This window comes from Leptopilina heterotoma, unplaced genomic scaffold (genome assembly GCF_015476425.1).
Source record: "Leptopilina heterotoma isolate Lh14 unplaced genomic scaffold, ASM1547642v1 Lhet_114, whole genome shotgun sequence".
Taxonomy (NCBI): Eukaryota; Metazoa; Arthropoda; class Insecta; order Hymenoptera; family Figitidae; genus Leptopilina; species Leptopilina heterotoma.
Genome location: NW_025110833.1, coordinates 791,618 through 810,871, shown reverse-complemented (window position 1 = coordinate 810,871; position 19,254 = coordinate 791,618). Strand labels below are relative to the sequence as shown.

General features: G+C 27.0%; 2 protein-coding genes across 2 annotated transcripts in view; both read left to right on the top strand.

The window, feature by feature from the left end:
* The window catches only part of LOC122507572 (discoidin domain-containing receptor 2), a 256,292-nt gene that overhangs the window by 113,956 nt on the left and 123,082 nt on the right, over window positions 1-19,254 (top strand). The window contains exon 4 of the mRNA XM_043620369.1: window positions 1,195-1,297. Coding sequence (XP_043476304.1) covers window positions 1,195-1,297 — 103 coding nt within the window. The remainder of the gene's footprint in view (window positions 1-1,194; window positions 1,298-19,254) is intronic.
* On the top strand, window positions 9,798-12,548 carry LOC122507583. The gene is made up of 8 exons (XM_043620384.1): window positions 9,798-9,862; window positions 9,937-10,002; window positions 10,184-10,246; window positions 10,450-10,509; window positions 10,583-10,648; window positions 10,811-10,861; window positions 12,278-12,328; window positions 12,413-12,548. Exons 1-8 carry the CDS (start codon window positions 9,854-9,856, stop codon window positions 12,467-12,469), a joined length of 423 nt encoding a protein of 140 aa, XP_043476319.1. The 5' UTR covers window positions 9,798-9,853; the 3' UTR covers window positions 12,470-12,548.

The following is a 19,254-nucleotide window of genomic DNA, read 5'->3' as shown; positions in this document are numbered from 1 at the left end:
CGCCAGAAATTATCACAAGCTATGCCAGACATTTACACTATTTCTAAAGAATCACCGTTATATACGAAAATATTAATTTCAAATGGTAAATATTCATCATGTCTGTATGTTGTGGAGAAAAAGTGGTATTCTGAGAGAGAGAGAGAGAGAGAGAGAGAGAGAAATAATTCCTTGGCTATGAGAAAAAATGGCTAATAAGTGGAAAAATATTTTTCAACGTAGTATATAAAATGGAAGAATAAATAAATTATAAAATATCAATAAGAATTGGATTCTAATGCTTTATACATATTTTTGAAATATTAGAAAAATTACGAAAGTAATTATATTTGGTGCGAGTTTCAATTCGAAATCGTTAAATTTCATTACGGTTTTGATGAAACTTAACGTGGCTCCAACTGAAGTGATGCGCTGGAACTTTAGGTCAGCAAGTGGCTCCATCTGGAGGGACGCGATGAAACTTCAAGTCCACACGTGATATTTATGTTTTAGAACGTAATTAGGACATTTCTTGCAACTCGCTTAAAATAGAAAAGTAATTAACAAAGATACTATTCTCTTTTACGATTTCAAAAATAATATACCAAAGGAAAAGAAAATTTCTTTCTTTCTTTTTTCATTTAGAACAAAATCCTATTAATTAAAGCTAGCAGCACTAAAAGTTGTTAAGTACTCTCCGAATTCGCTAGACTCGCACTTCTTCGACTCAACAATTTCACCACTTCAAAGTAACAAATCTATGATAAAAATAAAATTAATTGTCCCTTCTAGTGCAATCCTATAGTTCTGAGACAAAAAAACAATTTCAAAAATAATTCCACAATTTTAATTAATTTTTCCAATTAGTAATAACTACCAGAATGCAGTCTTGCAATTTAGTTTCGAAAATAAGAAAAATTAATGCTTGTAAAAAATCAATAATTTCATTGACACTGGCAATAAATAATATATATATAGAATATAGAATAAAAATAGAATAAAAAGTGATGTTAAGTTAAATATTAAAATTTTACAAATTCAAAGCAAATGTCAATAATATTGATGAGAATAATGAAAAATTGATAATATGTACAAAAAAAAGTAATGTCAATAATTAAGAAAAATTTAAAAATTTAATTATAGTGGGAAAGTGTAATAAAAATCAAAGAAAATTGAAACATTTTCCTAAAGATAAACGTGTTTGAATTGTTACAGGACAATGCAACGCAGCATTGGGAATGGAGAGCGGGGAGATTCTGGACGAAGACATCACGGCCAGTTCTGCGTACGATCCCAGCCTTGGACCGAAACATGCCAGGTACTGAGAACAATGTCGAGGTCTCGAGTGGTCCACTAGATTGCCCAGAATATCTCCTAAATGAAGCAAGGCAGGACGTTCACTCAATGAATAGATAATTAAACAGAACAAGCCATTGTGCCCTACTAAGACGTTTCATGATAATGAACCCCTTTTGGAATTATTGTCAAATTTAAACCCCTCAAGCCAATTTCATTTACAAATCCTGTTGAAATTAAACAGTAAATAATCACATCTACCCAAAACATAGTGAGGAAATAAGTAGTAGAAGAGAATTAATTTTTTCTACTACTTACTATAAATAATAAACAATAACAATTAGTAGACAATAATAAACTATAATTGAATATTTTTGGAATATTTAAATAATAAACTATAATTTAAATATTAAATTAAAATTTCTTGTCACAGAAGATTTGTATTATTGCTCTTTTTTGAAAGCTGGAGATTGAGAACTTGAAATACGTTACATTGTAGAATTTATTCTACAATTTCTTTTCGTCAAAAGCGGGAGAAAAAAAAGAAAAAGGAAGCAAGTCAGAGAACGTATAAAATATACAGGTAAAATATTTTAACTAATCTGACAGATGATTGTTACGTTTTTGGATTTAAGTTGGCTTTTACTAAATTGAACAAGAAAGGAAGTAGACTAAAAGCGATTACTTTGGAATATAAAATTTGATATCACTTTTATATTCTAAAGTAATTGCTTTTTATATACAAAAGCTTTTCGTAACTTTAAGACGATTAGTTCTAATTTTTCTTTAAATATTTCCAATAGCCAGATTTGGGCCTGATTTAAAAGAGAAAATGCCTAAGCTTGGCACCTATCAGGCCCAATTGGGGATTTATTCTAATCGAAATAAAATTTGACTGAAACGAGTGTTTGCAGGCTATTTAGGCATAGCATCGATCTTAGCCCCGATCTGCATTCTCCATTTCATTGAAAATCAGTGACATAAAATTAATATTCCACGAAGTTTACTCGAATTTCCATTTTCACGTCAGAGATCATATCGCTTTTGATAAGCAAGAAACATTCAGTTTCGCATCACTGGCCTACTTCGTCATAAACACTATTGTAGAAGCATTTCTATTATTCTATAAAGTACTCCTCTCTCTTTCTCTCTCCTTCTCATGAGCAGAGATTTCTCCCTAAATAGTCGTACATCATTATATGGAAGTCAAGATATAACCGCTGTATATACATTGAAATATACACATAGCTCGGCATGTACTTCACACCGGACAGCTTGTGCCAGTGCAAAGGCACGCATTGCACTCGCACAAAGGGAAAGCAGAGACGTCGTAATGCCTCTTCCAATTTATGTGCATCTCTATGAACCTCTCAAAAGGGGCGGCATTATGTTCCAGCAAGATTATTGTGAGAAATGAGCCAAGAAGAGGGTAGGGAGTTGGAAAAGAGACCCCCATTCTCTATCTCTCTCACTCTCTAAAGTAATGGAGAGAAAGTGGAGAGGGGGTGAGAGAGAAACGGTTGGGGGCGAACTAAAGGAAAACTAAAGACAAGAAAAGCGAGCTTGAGGGTGGAAAATTTACGCGGTTTGTAAATGAGATGTCTTATCAATGCTCGTATCGATAATTTAGTTCATCATTTCAAAGATAGTTGATAAAAATGAGTACGCATTATAATGAGAAAAAAGTAATTAACCCTACTAGTGCCCTGAATCACAGTTCTTCCAAGGATATCAAATTGAGACAAAAAAACGAATCAAAATTGTTGAGAAGCAACGTTTTTGATTCGTTTTTTGTCTCAATTTAATATCCTTAGAAAAACTCTGCTGTTCAAAACCTCAAAACTTTTCTTCTCCCCGAATGTTTGCTGCAAGCTTGCTACGACTTGGAGAATTTGAAACTTGCACCAAGCTTGCTACAACTTAGAGAATTTGAAGCTTTCACCAAGCTTGCTACGACTTAGAGAATTTGAAGCTTGCACCAAGCTTGCAAAACTATCACAGCAAGATTCCCGACCAATAGCCAATAAATAATTTACCACAATAAATATATGACGAATCCCACGTCTTATTTGCGTGATATGACCAAAAAGGACACGCTCATAAATCACGTCCCAACATTAAGGGGGCAAACGAGAGAAAAATACACTAAGCTTCATAGAGACTGGAAAACACGGTAGACGACATTTTCAAGCTATATATGTATATAGCTACGTGTAAAGTGGAAAGATAGCTAGGTGTCTATGATCATATACCTAAAGGCCATAGACCCACCATTTTTCCTGCCTCTCGCTGAAAGCCGCACACGTTAGTATCGCGATACGTCCCCACCCCCCACCCCCTGTCTCACCACCTCCATTAGAGGGAGGGAAACTCCCTCTATATCCTTTCCTTCTTTACAACTATGAGAATCGTGTTCTCTTTTTTTTCTCCTCTTCTCACCAAGGGCTTTTCAATAAGTTTCGAAACGCGAGAGGTGAACCTCTTTCCACCCTCAACCTACCTAACCCCACCCCCCCCCCCCCTCCCCGCACACCCTTCACCTCTTTCGCAGCTAAAGCGATACGAATGGCTACTTCACTACCATATACGAAAAGTTCTTTGGAATAATAGCCTCTGGCCACGTACAAGCTTTGACCCCTATCGATTCTTTTCGTATATTCCTTCTTCTTCTTCTTCTTCTTTGTTCAATTCAAAAGTAAAAATACTTAAGGGTTGAAATGGCAGGAGACCTGAGGGTTTTCTTTTTTAAGGATCAACTAAGTTTACTCAGGACAACGTATTATGCAGGGCTCGAACCGCAGTGAAAGTATTTTAAAATACGGACTTTACGGACCAAAAATAAAAAATTGCGGACCATTCACGAAACAATTACTGAAACTAATTACTTAAAACTATAAATTAAATTTTAAGCTATAAAACATGAAGATATCGATAACTCCGAGTCTTCGACTCGAAGTGATCGATTTCTTCATGTTCTATAATAATTAAAGATGACCGAGTGATGAAATCATTATCAATTCAATTATTATTTTCAAGAATTTTCAACTAAAATTCTTCTTTAAATCGATTATTTTTAATAATTTTCGAAAAAGTTCTTTGTCAATTTTTAAATCAATTTGTACAATATTCAATTATTCGTCAATTCTTCAATTATTTAATTGAAGATAAATTTAATAAATAATTATTCAATTCAATTATTCAATAAATAATATATCTAATAAATAATTAAATCTTGAATTCAGATATATTAGAAAATAAAAACTTAAAATACAGTCGAACCTGGATAAGTGGTCCCTTGATAAGTGGGAATCCTCTTTAAGTGGAACTTTCTTTGCAGTCCCTGCACAAGTAATTTGACCTTAAATGACCTGGATAAGTGGAATACCTCTATAAGTGGAACAAGAACTTTGGTCCCTTGAGGTTCCACTTATCCAGGTTCGACTGTAATATAAAAAAAAACCCGCAATTAAACTTTCTCAAAAAAATTACTTCCACAGAATTGTTAGTTAAAACTTAAAAGTATGTAAAATTCAGATTTTCAAAGATTTTAATTTAAAACCTTTAAAAATTCAATTATTTCTAAAAATTCACGATCTAATGCTTTTAATATTCAATTATAATCTAAAATTTTAACTGAAATTCATTTTTAAATCAATTTTTATTAGAAAATTCTACTAGAATTCAATTATTTAAATACAAAAATACATAATTAATTGAATAATTGCATGTTTCTTAAAATTGAAATCTCATTAAGAATTTTATAAATAAATTTTTAATAATTAAATTTTGTTGACGAATTTTAATAAAATTTTTAAGAATAATTCCATTTTTCAAGGAATTTGATTAAAATTGTACACAGGAAATGAAAACTGTTGTTTTAACCTGAATTCGGGTTAAAATAACACGCAACAAATTTTATTCTACGAGGGTAAAATTTGTTGCGTGTTATTTTAACACAAATTCAGGTTAAAACAACACTTTTCATTTCCTGTGTATTATTTACAATTTACAATTTACAGTTAATGATTTATAAAAATACTAATTGAATTCCTAAAAAGAATTTTATTATTTACGAAAATAATTGAATCCCTGTAAAAATTTTATTATATATGAAAATAATTGGATGATTACGAAGAAGTTTACAAAAAATTTGTAAAATAATTGAATTCCTGTGAAATTTCTATTATTTCATGAAAATAGTTAAAAGGTTTGCGTAGAATGTTATTAATTTTTTTTTTTAATAATTAAATTCTTTTGGAAAATTTTATTCAAATAGTAGATATTAAAAATCATTGAATTGAGGAAAATTTTTGAAAAGAATTGAAATTTTAACATAAATTATATTAAAATTTTTGAAAAGAATTGAAATTTTAACATAAATTTTATTAAAATTTTTGAAAATAATTTAATTTTGGAGAAGAATTTAATTATTTTTAAAGATAATTGAAATTTGGCCAAGAATTTTTAAAAATTTTTAACATAATTGAATTTTTGTGGAGAATTTTATTACTTTTGAAAATAATTGAACTTATGTAATTATTTGTAATTTCTCTAAATTTCTCCAAATCTGTTACAAGCTTGTGAAAATTTTGCATTGTAATCTGGTCAATATTAGTTTACAGCATATTCACTGCAAGCTTGCAACAACTTTGCAACATTTTGTAGTAAGCTTTCAGCAATCGTGCTGCATGCAATCTTTCATGTCAATCTTACAGGAACATTTCACTGAAAGCTTTCAATAACCTTTATAAAGAAAGCTTTGCTGTATAGTGGATATTTTGCCATCCTACACAAGCTTGTGGCAATTTTACATTGTAATCTCGTCAATATTTCACGATAAGCTTCCTGCAAGCTTGTTGGAAGCTACTATGCTATCACTGATAAGGGGAAAAAAGGGAAACGATAGAGGTCAGATAGGTGCTAGGTCAGGCTGTAATCGTGGCTCATTAGAGCCAATTTAAACCCAAGTCATTCCACTAAATTCCACATTAGAATCAAATCCGAATATTTGTACGCAACGATTTTTATTTAGACATTTCCGACTAATTTCTACAATTTCGATGAGAATTTTTCCAATGTTTACCAAATTTGTTTTATTCCATCAAATTCCATTCTCTTTTTGTCAGGTTTTTAAAGATTTTGTCGACAGTTCCTTTTTTTTTATGAAACTTTTCCATGTCACAAAAACTAGTCCGATATGGCAAGGATTTACGGTGCACGAAACTATCAACGTGCACTAACAATAGAACACGTGTTCCAATTTTTCTTTTCAATGAAGATAGCACATACGTCATTCTAAAAAAAAGGAATTTCTCTTTTTTATTTGTATATATAAAAGGTCATTGCATTACAAAATATAAAGTTTATAAAATATAGAAATTCTTTTTGTTCGATGTAAAAAAGAATATTTAAATATTACATTTCCTTTCGAATTTTCTATAAATAAACACGAGTTGAAAAGAAAAAATTTAAAGTAACATACAATTTTTATAAAGTATCTATATTGTTTTTTCTTGTCAATTTTATTAAATTATATAAACGAATGGGAAAATTTTTTGTTTCCCTGTCTGAAAGTAAAAATAATTCCATCAATGGTCTCTTTATTTATATGTATACTTTTTTTTGTTTTTTGTTTTTTTTAACATTCGAAAGAGGAATTATTGATCCAACGAAATTAATTTTTCAGAAATGCTATTCGCGATTCTCCATGCGGAAAATTGTGTTGAATTGACTGGCTATTTGGTCATATTGCTATTTTCACTTCCTTCTTAGAAGAACGTACTCAATGGCGATGAAATCTGGACCATGTTTTCTTTTTCTTCTTTTTTTTAGTCTTTTATCTTCAAAGTCCTTGAAAAAGAAAGATGGCGCTCTATATGGTCGATATAATTGCTTGGAAAAATTTACCGGTCGAGCGTAACTCCAATACGATGGAGGCTTGCTTCTAATACAGATTTATGAGACCTCCCTCCTAACATTTAGAGCCCTGGCATCTAATACAGGTATTATACTGAAAATTTATACCGAAATTGGATGTTATTTGTAAATTTCATAGTCATATGCATTTCTAATTCCTTATTTATATATATTTAAAAAAATTAAACCTTGAGCTGACAAGATATTTAAATTTTAGATATGTGATTAAATAAATAACTCATAATGACACATGTTTTCCATTTTGTCGATTTAAGTAAAAAAAGGGTAAACAAAATTTTTTTTTCTTATCGTGTTTGTAAATATTAATTAAGAAAACGTCAAACACAGCGTAGGGGCCATAAGGGGTAGCCCTATTTTAATTAATTTTCACTTTTTAACTTATTTTTTTTATTTTATTATTTTAAACCTAAATTATTATTTTAGTATAATAATAATGCTTTAGATTTTATTTTACATGAATTTCAATTACTTTGTGATCAACCGAAAAGGTTCAAAACAGTCTTATCCAAATTTAGACTAGTTTTAGACTACACAGTAAAAAGTAAATCTTAATTTAAGAGCTGCCTTAAATTCAACACTGTCTGCTATAATGTTAAAGGATACGAAAAACGTGCGTAAATTCAACATTGACTGTCTTAAAAATGTTGCATCTTAATTTAAGGCAGCTTTCGTGCCTTAAAATAAGATTTTCTTTTTACTGTGTAGTTTAGACTAGTTTTAGATGAAACTAGTTTTAAACAAATTCAAATTAGTTTTCTTTCAAATAAACTAGTTTTGAATTAAATAAACTACTTTTGAACAGATTCGAACTAGTTTTAAACGAACTGAAAGAGTTCTGAACGAGACTCTTTTGAACAAATTAAAACTAGTTTTCAAACAAATAAACTGATTGTAACTAGATTCAAACTAGTTTTAAATCAAGTAAACTACTTTTGAATAGATTCAAACTAGTTTTTAACCGGATCAAAGTAGTTTCGAACCATTTGAAATTATGGTGAAACCGATTGTACTCTTTATAAATAAACTCAACTTGTTTTAAACCATTTCAAACTAGGATTGAATCAATTCCAACTTGTTGAAAACCGATTTAAACCAGTTGCAAACCGAACCAAAGTAGTTATGTGTCAACTATTACTAGTTTTGTCATCAATTTAACTTCATTCAAACTATTTTAAACTAGTCTTGAATCAATTGAATCTAGTATGGGACAAATTAAAACCAGTTTTGAACAAATTGAACTAGTTTTAATTTGAATAAATTAAATTAAATTAATTAAATAAACGCTTAATCGAATCAAACTAGATGTGAACTAATTTTATATGGCTTAAAACAATTGAAACTAGTTTTAAAACCATATGAACTAATGTATACCAGTTCAAACTATTCTCCAGACGATTTAACTAGTTTTAAATCAATTAAACTTTTTTTGAACAATTTTAAACTTGGTTTGATCCAATTCAAACTAGTTTGAGGCCAACTTAAACCAGTTTGGAATAAATTAAATTAAGACTAACTTAAACCAATTTAGACCAAAATTAAACTAGTTTTAATTCAATTTTATTAATGTTTAATCAAATCAAACCAGTTTTGAACAAATGTATCTTATTTTAAATTAATTAAAACCAGTTTGAGTCCAACTTAAATAATTTTGGACCAATTCAATAACTTTTAATTCAATTAATTTATTGTTTAATTGAGTCAAATTAGTTTTGAATTAATTCTAACTTATTTTAAACCAGTTCAAATTGGTTTGAGCTAATTAAAACTATTTTCAAATCGATTTAACGAGTTCGAAATCAATTTAACTTCTTTTCCACATTTTATATCATTTTAAAACAAAAATAAAATGTTGAGCAACAATAATAGAGTTATGTAATACTAAAGATAGTGAATTATTTAGATAACTTTGAAAAATAATGGAATATTTTTCAAGAATTTTACACGTGTTGTTACTTATGTATAAAATACATATATATGAACAATTGGACATTCTAAAGGACACGTGTTTTTAAATTAATTTTCAAAAGTACACCCTTGAAGATTTTTACAAATATTTATCAACATGTAAATTTTTATAATTTTTACATATTAATTTATATATATTAGACATAAAACATTACATAATATTATGTAATGTTTGTTATTGCATAATATTTTTTTGTCACTCACTCCTATTATTACGTTATATTTGTGAGACACGTGTAAATTAAATATTTAAAATAAAATTTGCGGTTAATAATTTTTTAATAAAATAGATAGAAATAATTTTCTGTTTTTTGTTAATTTAAACAAAATCAATATTGAATGACGCATTAAATGAGTAAGTATTATAATTTATTTCTTTATAAAGACCATCTCCTTTGACATCAGTGTATCATTAACCATGTCTAAACCAGGAGTAATTTTCTTCACGACTATTTGTCTTCTACTTTTAGTAGAAATCTGTTGGTCACGAGCCGTAAAGGTAAGAAATTTAATCTTTTCTATTTTACAAATTTTCTATTCACACAATTCATCAAATTTCTTTCTTTCAATTTTATATGTTAAAATGTGTTTTATGATTAAATTTTTTTTTTTGCAGTCCAAGAAAATAGATGGTATAAAAATTCCACATGAATTGAAGTTACCGTCGAGCGTAACAATGCATATGGTATTAATTTATTTCTGTTGATTTTTTAATTTTACGAAAAAATTGCTATATGGTATGAAATTTTTACTTTTTAGACAAAGAAGGATTTAATTCATAGAGCTTTCAATTGGTATACAGCAGAGAAGAAAGTTTCAAAAAAGGTATATATTTTATTTCATTGTAAAGTAAGAAAATATGTTTATTCATTTATTTATTCCTTAAACGGGTCAAATAAATTTTTTAAAAAAGTTTTTTCTTTATAAATGAAATTTTTTTAAAAATAAATTTGACAGGAGAAAAATTAAAATCATTTTCCATTAAACTCATTTTTTTCACTTGCAGTCTGACGAAGAATTGAAAGCAATTGCTTTTGCTTGGATCGCTAGTGTTACTAAAGAAAGAAAGGTCCGTAAGTTAATTAACTAAATTTCGGTTAAATAACAAATTTACAATTTAAATATTTAATTATTATATATTATTAATATATTATAAATATATAAATTATGTTTCTTATAATTGTTATAAAAATTTCTTACAAAAATATTCATTTTTTTGTCTATATTTTGGGGTAATAATAAATTAAGTGAATGCTCAAATTATTTTTTTAGAAAACAAGAAACGTCGTTACAACTACGCTTTCACCAAGAGATAAAATATTAAAAGATAATGTAATAATTTTTATTATTTTTATTTATTGGAAAAATTTTTAATTTATAATTAACATTCTTTTTATCCTTTCAGCGTTTGAGGCAAATAAGTCGTGAATTATTTAACCAATTAGATACAAACAACTTTACGAAAAATAAGGTAATTACTCTAAAGAAACATAAGTTAGAATTTTTGTTATAAGAACTTCAATGTTAATTTAATGTTAAAAAGAATTTTTTTTTACTAATTTCAACTAGATTTTGTTTATTGTTATTTTATGCCTACATTATATTAAATAGAAAATTTCATTTTTAATTGCAGCCCCATAAAAAAAGTATTAAACCTCAAGAGGATAATTATCTGACACTAAAGGTATAGTAATATTTTAGTTTATTAAAAATAAATTCAAATTAAATTAAACTAAAATAAAAATTATCATATTACCAGTTTTATGCAATGTCTTATGCAATGATAATTTAAATAATATATACATATATCCCGTGTGGAAAAAGCCCAAGTTCGCCCGAATAGAAGTCGGTTTCTGGTCAGGGGCTAGATGGACTAATTTTTCACGTAAAAGGAATATCAGATCTGGTGGGGGACAAGTCGGGTTCATTTTTTTGAAAGCCTTACTAGGAAATACTTGAATTCTGGACAGTTTAATTTCAACTTAAAAAATTTAAAGTTATTATCTTGACATAAAAGTAATATTTCTTAATCCAGAATTTCTTTTTTTATATTAATAAAGTTTTTACCTGCCACTGAATCTGCATCTTTAGTTGAAAACTGGAATTTTTTTATTTTGACTTCAAAATAACAAACAAAAATTTTCAGTTATCAAATTTGACACAATAACATACAATAAATATATAAAAATAGAAAACATTTAAATATAGAAAATATAAAAAAAATAGAAAATTATATTTAAATTAAATTATAATTATATTTCAATTATTTAAATGTAATATGTGTAAAAGTTTAGCAAAGTAAAATTCAATTATGCAAAAGGTTTAACAGAATAATTGTTTAGGTTACAAAAACTTAAACAAAGTTTATGTGTAAATTATATTTTTACCTCGATAAATTATTTTGTTTGAAAATTCTTCAGAATATATTCTTTTTTTACAGTTGAAATTATTCTTCTATTTCTGCTTCGAATTCTAATCTTATTGGTTATAAAGAAAAAGATAAAGTTTTTTAACCCTCAAAAATGACAGTTATAAAAAAGATGAATAATTTCACATTATTATTTTAACCTTTTAATTTTCAGGAAACCAAAGACATAAAAACAAAAAATTTTCCAAACATTTCCTGTGCATTGAATAGCTTACTTTTTCTTTTAAAAATAAAATTGAAATTTGAGCAAGTCTTCTTTGAAGAGGTTGCTTTTTTAAAACCTAGTGCGAGCAGTTATTGTTCCAGCATGTCAATTTGACATTTCAATTTGTTTTTGCATATAAAACACAAGTTTAATTACGAATTAGTTAAAAAAAATAATTTTCAAAAAAACATTATAATATTAGTCAGGCCCTAGTAGAGTGCTCTTAGATTTCGCCCAAATAGCCACCGAATAAAATGGTGTATCAATTCTGGCTGGGATCCAGCCAGAAGCCCGATAAGTGCCCAGGTTACGTCTATGATCCCTTCCCATAACACGACTAGCGCCCAACTTTAAGTCGGGCTCCCCGGCCATGGCACGGCTAGAGCCCAGATTCAATTTCCACACGGGATATAATAATTTATTAATTTTTAAATTAAAAAAAGCTAAAAATAAACTTTTTTTTTCAGTTGAATAAGGACGCAAACGAAATGGATTCGTTTAAAGATTCATTCGTTTCGGTAAGTAATTACTACTTTTTTTTATAAAATGAAAATATTATTATTTGAATTTTTAAGTTAATTTAATTTAATTTTTTTTTTCAGTTTACATCCGATAAATCGAAATTTCAAAATTTACTTGTCAGAAATAAAAAAAATTAATGTAAAAAATGATCATCAATATTCACTATATAATTATAGAGAAAAAGAATGAAGCAGTATTACTAAAAGAAACATTTCATCGAATTTTAGCTGACACATCCAAATTTTATATGTATGTAATTTATACTAATAAATTTTTAAATAAAATTAACTTAAAGAAAATATTTATTTATATCCATAAAATTCTCTCAAAATTTAAGTTGTTAATAATTTTGCTGTTCTAATCATATTAATAATTATAATTAAATTCTAATAAATACACTGATAAAAAATTAATTCGATCACTTTTCTATTGTTCGAATAAATATTTAAATGAATCAAATAATTATTAATGAATTAATTAAATAAATTTAAATTTGTATTTAATAATTAATTAGTCAAAGAAATAACATTTTATTGATTAAAATAAAATTTATAGTACAAATAAATATTCCTTTAATTAATAAATAATCAAGTAATAATTTCTTTGAATTAAATAAATTTTTTTTTCAACTTATAAAAAATAATTATAAAAAAAATTCAATTATAATTATAAATAAAAAAAAACATAATAAATAATTCATTTAATTATTAAAAAATTAAAAAATCCGTTATATTATTTATTATTAGAACATTAGAATTTGCTGAAAAAAATTTCTTTTATTTGTGAAACATTATTTAACTCTCTGCTGATGCTAACGACCGTTATCGTCAAAAATCGTCATTCTGGACGCCTGGTGGGGACTATGGGAGTTACGTTCCTTGGCGATAGAGTGGGGATAAGTTAGCATCAGCAGAGGGTTAAATGAATTTAAATTGAAATTAAATTTTCATAAATAACTATTTAAAGTTTAAACAGTATAAAAATAGTCAATATTTCAGTTGCTTAAAAAATATTATTATTGTTTGTTAATTTAGAGATAAAAATAAAAATTTTAATTTCTTCGCTACTTAATAATAAATGCAAAATTTGTATAATAATATTCGCCCATATTTTTTATTATAAATTCTTTTGTCAACTATGTGATGAATAAAAAAATGTGTGTGTGTGTGTGTAAACATCACATTTTCATAAATATCTCGAAATCATCAAGAGCTTTTGGGTTGAATTTTTTTTAAATTGTAGATCTCACCTGCGGACATAAAGCGAGAGTACTTTCTGATATATTAATAAAGTTTAACTAATTTTTTTTTTATTTTTAATTTTGCAAAAAAACGTTTTTTGCCCATAACTTTAAAAAAATGTTAGGACACCTATAAATGTTTTTCCATAATTTTGTAGAGTTTTTTTAGACGCATCTTTTGAGCTCTAATTAAACATTTTTCGTCTATATTAACCGGAGTTATTAAACTTTTAAAAATCAAAAATTTTGGAAAAAAAGACTTTTTTGAAAATTTTGTTGAAAAACGTAGAAGTAACTTTAAAATTATCGTTATCAACTTGTAGAGCATTAAAAAACGCTTCGATTGACCTATTTTTGAACCTAATTCGATAATAAATTTCTAAATTATTGGTTTTTTTCATTTAAATGATAAAACATGAAATTAATTTTACTTTTCTTCATAATTTCATATTGAAAAATTTTATTTAAATTAATAATAAAATAAAAAAAAATGTAACTTGATACATATTAAAAATATTATTTTGAATAATAATCGACAACTATTTGACAAATACATAAAATAAAGAAATAAGAGAGAAAAGAATATCAGAAAAATTATTTCATTCTTTACTACAAATAGAATTTAACATTCACTGGATATATAATTATTTATTTAATATTAAATTAATATATTCATAATAATTTGTATTAACAGTTGTATTTATTCAGAATTTAGTCTTTTGAACATATAAATATATTATATATTAAAATAGGTAATTAACATTCTCGTGGAATCGATAAAATAATATTTTAGAGACATGCTAAACACTATTATAATAAAATTTCTAGTTAATTATTAATTTCATTATTTCCAGTGTATAATTACGAGATACTTTAAAATTCATATTAATGGTTTACAGCTGATTCAATAAAGACAATATCTACCAGTGTATTTCACATTATTTTGGATAATATCCTTTTTATCATAATGTAGTTGCTGTACTTTAAATGATATTTATATTATGTAGATTTATATGCACTGAGCTGCATTTTATTATTTTACTATTTTTTATCTCATTATTTATTTGATCCACATTTTTAGTATATTAATTCGTTGTAATTTGATACTTTAAAATAAATAGTGAATTTTTAATTCTACCCTTTAATTAACCATAAGCATAATTATTTGTCTAAAGAAATTTATTAACTGAATTTTCAATTCAAATTCAATCAAAAAATTCAAATTCATACAATTTTATGTCCGACATATTGAATCCGGCATTTTGGATTTTTAAATCCAAATAGTAGATTCAAAAGTATCGACTAAAAATTTTTATATACAATTATAAAAATATGCAATTTTTTTGCAAAAAAAAAATATATATCTTCCTTCCGTATGTGGTACATTTCCGGAATAAAGTAATCCAGTGTGTATAAAAATGTAAAACTCAATTTTTTAGAGCGCACAGTAAAGAAAGAGAGAAAATGGTTAAAATAAATGCAACCAAAAATTTTCAAAGGTCACTTGCCTGTGAAAAATATCTTCAGTCATATATATGATTATATAATATAATCTCCTTTCCGTCTTTCTCATTTCATTTTTGTGCATGATCCTCTGAGAAAATTTATGGTCGCGGAAAATAAAGCAAATGGATTTCTTAATATACGTAATGTATATATATAAAAATTTTTTTTTACAAAAGAAAAATTGCATAAGCACTGAAATCTTTTTCTTTCTATTTTCTACTTTTAGTTTCCAGTATCATATCATCTTTGAGAAAGTTACCTACTATTGTAGAGAGCGTAAGATGTACCGAGTTAGGATTGACGGTAGAAGTCTGGAAAAAGAGAGGGGGTGAGGGGGTGGACTTTTGTTTTTTGAGAGCAATCGTGCGATAGAGATGGACAATTTCGTTCTGCCGCCGCAGAGAAACCAATCTCTCTATTGGACGATTTGTGTAGAAAGTAGAATGCTATAGGCAATGTGCACGTCCCGTCAGCGACGTTGAGAACGTTTTAATATCGCCCCGAGTCTCTCTCTCTCTCTCCCACTACACTCTCTTTTTATTCTATTGCCGACAAACTCTCTTTATACTTCGAAAAAAAATTTTCTTTTTTTTCTGCCCTTTTCTTTTGGGAAAATGTTTAAAGAAAAATCAGAGAAGAAAAAAATGGGTCGAACAAACGGTCACTTTCACGGATCACTTGCTTAATGGTATATTCGACATCACATTCCCCGCATATTCGATAACCGTTCTTACCTACTCGAGATTTTAACATTGGCAGTTCTTTTCATTTTTTTTTCCTCTTTTTTTTTGAGGGAGAATTTTATTCGACCGGGAATTTCAATAATTTAGTTTTCAAGAAAAGGGGAAAATAAAAATTCTCTGCAAAAAGGAATTCGAATAGAAAGGTAAAAGTCAATTTTTTTTATTTATTCCTTTTCAAAAATTTTTCAAATATGTTGAGAAAAAAATTTAGTTTTTTTTTGTGATGGTAGGAGAGCGAAATTTTTAACATTTCCCTACCGTTTAGTATGATAATGATTTGTGGCTTCTAAATGAACCTCTCTTAGGAAAAGAGATAAAATTAATTCTAATTATCGGTTCAATTTCGAATGTCAATTGAAATTTGCAATCTGCATAATATGCCTATAATTTCAATGCAAGTCTGGATTTCCATACATCATACACCTTAATTAGCCTAATTCCCTTACTGTAATAATTAATTCCATAACACACTTGGCCTCAAATAGTTCAAAACCGTGTGTGTAACAATAAACATTTCAGATGCTATTTCGTCAGGATATGGAAAAAAATATCTATTATGGTCCAAATAGGGAAGAAATAGGGCTAAAATTTAGGGCGAATGAAAATTTTTCCACCTATGGAGTAATTGAATTGAAATTTCGAAAAAAATCAATTTATTAACGTCGCACCATAGAGAAATAAGCTAAAATAATTAAAAATTCGAATTCACACCATTTCAAACCGATTTGTATAGTTCTAATTCTATTGAATTTTTAAAACCATTTTTTAAATCATTTAAAACTATTTAAAACTAATTTTGAATTAATTCAAACTAGTTTCAGACCAACTTCAATCATTTTTTAACAAAATTAAATAAGTTTTAATTCAATTAAGTTTAAAGTTTAACCGAATCAAATTAGTTTTATTTTAACTAGCTTTTTGTAATCCCAACTAGTTTAAAACCAACTCAAACTAGTTTAAAAATAATCAAACTAGTTTGTGCCAATTAAAACTACTTTCAAACCGTTGTAACTAGTTCTAAATAATTTTAAATCATTTTAAACTATTTCAAACTAGTTTTGAAACAATTAAGATTAAAAACAACTAAAACTAGTTTTGAACAAATTCAACTATTTCAAATTCCATTAAATTAAAGTTTGATCAAATAATACTAGTATTTAACAAATTCAAACTAGTTTGAGAGCAACTTAAACTAGTTTTGAAGAAAATTAAATAAGTTAATTCAATTAAATAAAAGGTTCAATTGAACCAAACAAGTTTTAACTTAAACTAAACCTAACTAGCTTGAAACATAATTAAACTAGTTTAAAGCCAATTCAAACTAGTCCTAAAAAAAGTGAAACTAGTTTGAGTTCAACTTAAACCATTTTTTGTTCGAATTCAACTAGTTTTTAATTTAATTAATCTACAGTTTAATTGGATAAAAGTAGTTTCGAACTAATTCAAACTTGTTTTACACTGATTGCAACTAGTTTTGAATCAATTCAAACTAGTTTGAAACCAAGTAAAACTAGTTTTAGTTATAACTCAGAGCCTACTGAATTATACATATTGAATTCAAATAAATTTTATTTGTGCTAAATAAAATTATTATTTAAACAAATAAACAATTTAGTTGGCTCTGTGACGAATATCTTTTAATTTGACTCAAATAAATTATATTTAGTTTAAAAAAAAAATTCTTTGGGTGTACCAATATTATAATTTTTAGGGACAAGGACACGTGTCAGGCAATAAAAATATTGTACGTAAAATGGTTAATTCTTAATATAAAAAAAATAAATGTATTCATAAAGAATACACTGGAACAAAATTTATTTGACTTAGATAACCGATTACTTGTACATTATCAATAATAAATATTTATACAAAAATCAAATAATATATAATATTAAATATATTTAAACCAAAATTTTAAACTGTAAAAAAAAATTTTTTCTTTCAGCCCACTTTTGACTAAAACGGATTACATTAGTACAATTTTTGAGAGAGTATGATTTAAAATTTTTAAATTTAGTTTTAAGCTCAAAAATAAGGTTGCAGAATTTGTTTTCTCTGTGTAAAACTTGAAGCAGATCCCATTAAATTGATTTAAATAAAAATTTGTTAAAATAAATAAATATTAATATTTGAAAATAGACAAGTAATCGTTTATTAAAATTAGATAAATTTTTTTCAGTGTAAACATAATGTATTGTAAATTTAAAGTATAATAAACGACTTTCAGGTCATTTATAATTTATGTGAGATTAATTGATTCTAATGTTTGATTTTAATTGATTTAAAAGTTTAGTTTTAATTGATTCTAATGTTTGATTTTAATTGATTCTAATGATTGGTTTTAATTGATTCTAATAATTGATTTTAATTTAATAATTTAAATAAAAAATAAATAAATAAAAAAAAATTTAATAATTGTAATTGTACTAGCTACCGGAACGACGCGCTATTTTTCGATTGTAGTCAGTCGCAAAAAAAAAGAAACTACTTCTAACCGGAGTAAATTAATGAGTGACGGAAAAAATTATCTAATGAATGAAAGGGTAGTTTGAAATTTACATTAAAAATGTAAACGGTTCTTGTGGATCCAGTAATTGTGACTTAAATTATGAGCCGATAGGATCCATTATTACTGGCAACTTCCAGCAACTATGGCTCAAATTATGAGCCGATGGGATCCACTGTTACTGGCAACTACCAGCAATTATACCTCAAATTATGAGCCGATGGGATCCATTATTACTGGCAACTTCCAGCAACTATGGCTCAAATTATGAGCCGATGGGATCCACTGTTACTGGCAACTACCAGCAATTATAACTCAAATTATGAGCCGATGGGATCCATTATTACTGGTAACTTCCAGCAATTATGGCTCAAATTATGAGCCGAAGGGATCCATTGGTACTGGCGACTTCCAGTAACTGTGACTCAAATATTATTATGAGTCGAAAGTATTTCCGATTTTTCCTACCAGCTAGTCCTACCTGCCCGACTTCTACCTACCCGATTATTTTTATTTATATATTTTATTGCGTTTACTTAAGCGTCTATTTAATAAAAACCTATTTCTAAAAATCTCAAACGGCCTGTAAAAAAAGCTAGCCTACCTGCCCGATTATTTTTTTTTCTTTTATCAAATCGACTATAAAATTGCAAACCTATTTTTAATTAAACTAAATTTTTCAATTGACGCTTAAATTCGTAAACGTCAGACAAATAGGGTCCAGGTACGTTAGACCCAGACTAGAAATAAGCGAAACCACACAACTTTAGCATGTGGAATCGCCAACAAAACAATTTTTGAAAATAACAAGAGTACAGGGCGTCCAGTGATTTTTGAAAACAAAATATAGGGAATTTTGAAAATTATTCAAAGTCTAAAGAGTCCAAAAGTTTAAAAAAAATTTTACAATTTTAATGTAAAATTATT

Bases quoted from the DNA above. Each gene is read 5' to 3' on its own strand.
- LOC122507583 (XM_043620384.1), top strand. The intron at 10,862-12,277 runs GTATAGTAATAT...TTTTTTTTTCAG, and splicing joins ATAATTATCTGACACTAAAG to TTGAATAAGGACGCAAACGA. The intron at 12,329-12,412 runs GTAAGTAATTAC...TTTTTTTTTCAG, and splicing joins TTAAAGATTCATTCGTTTCG to TTTACATCCGATAAATCGAA.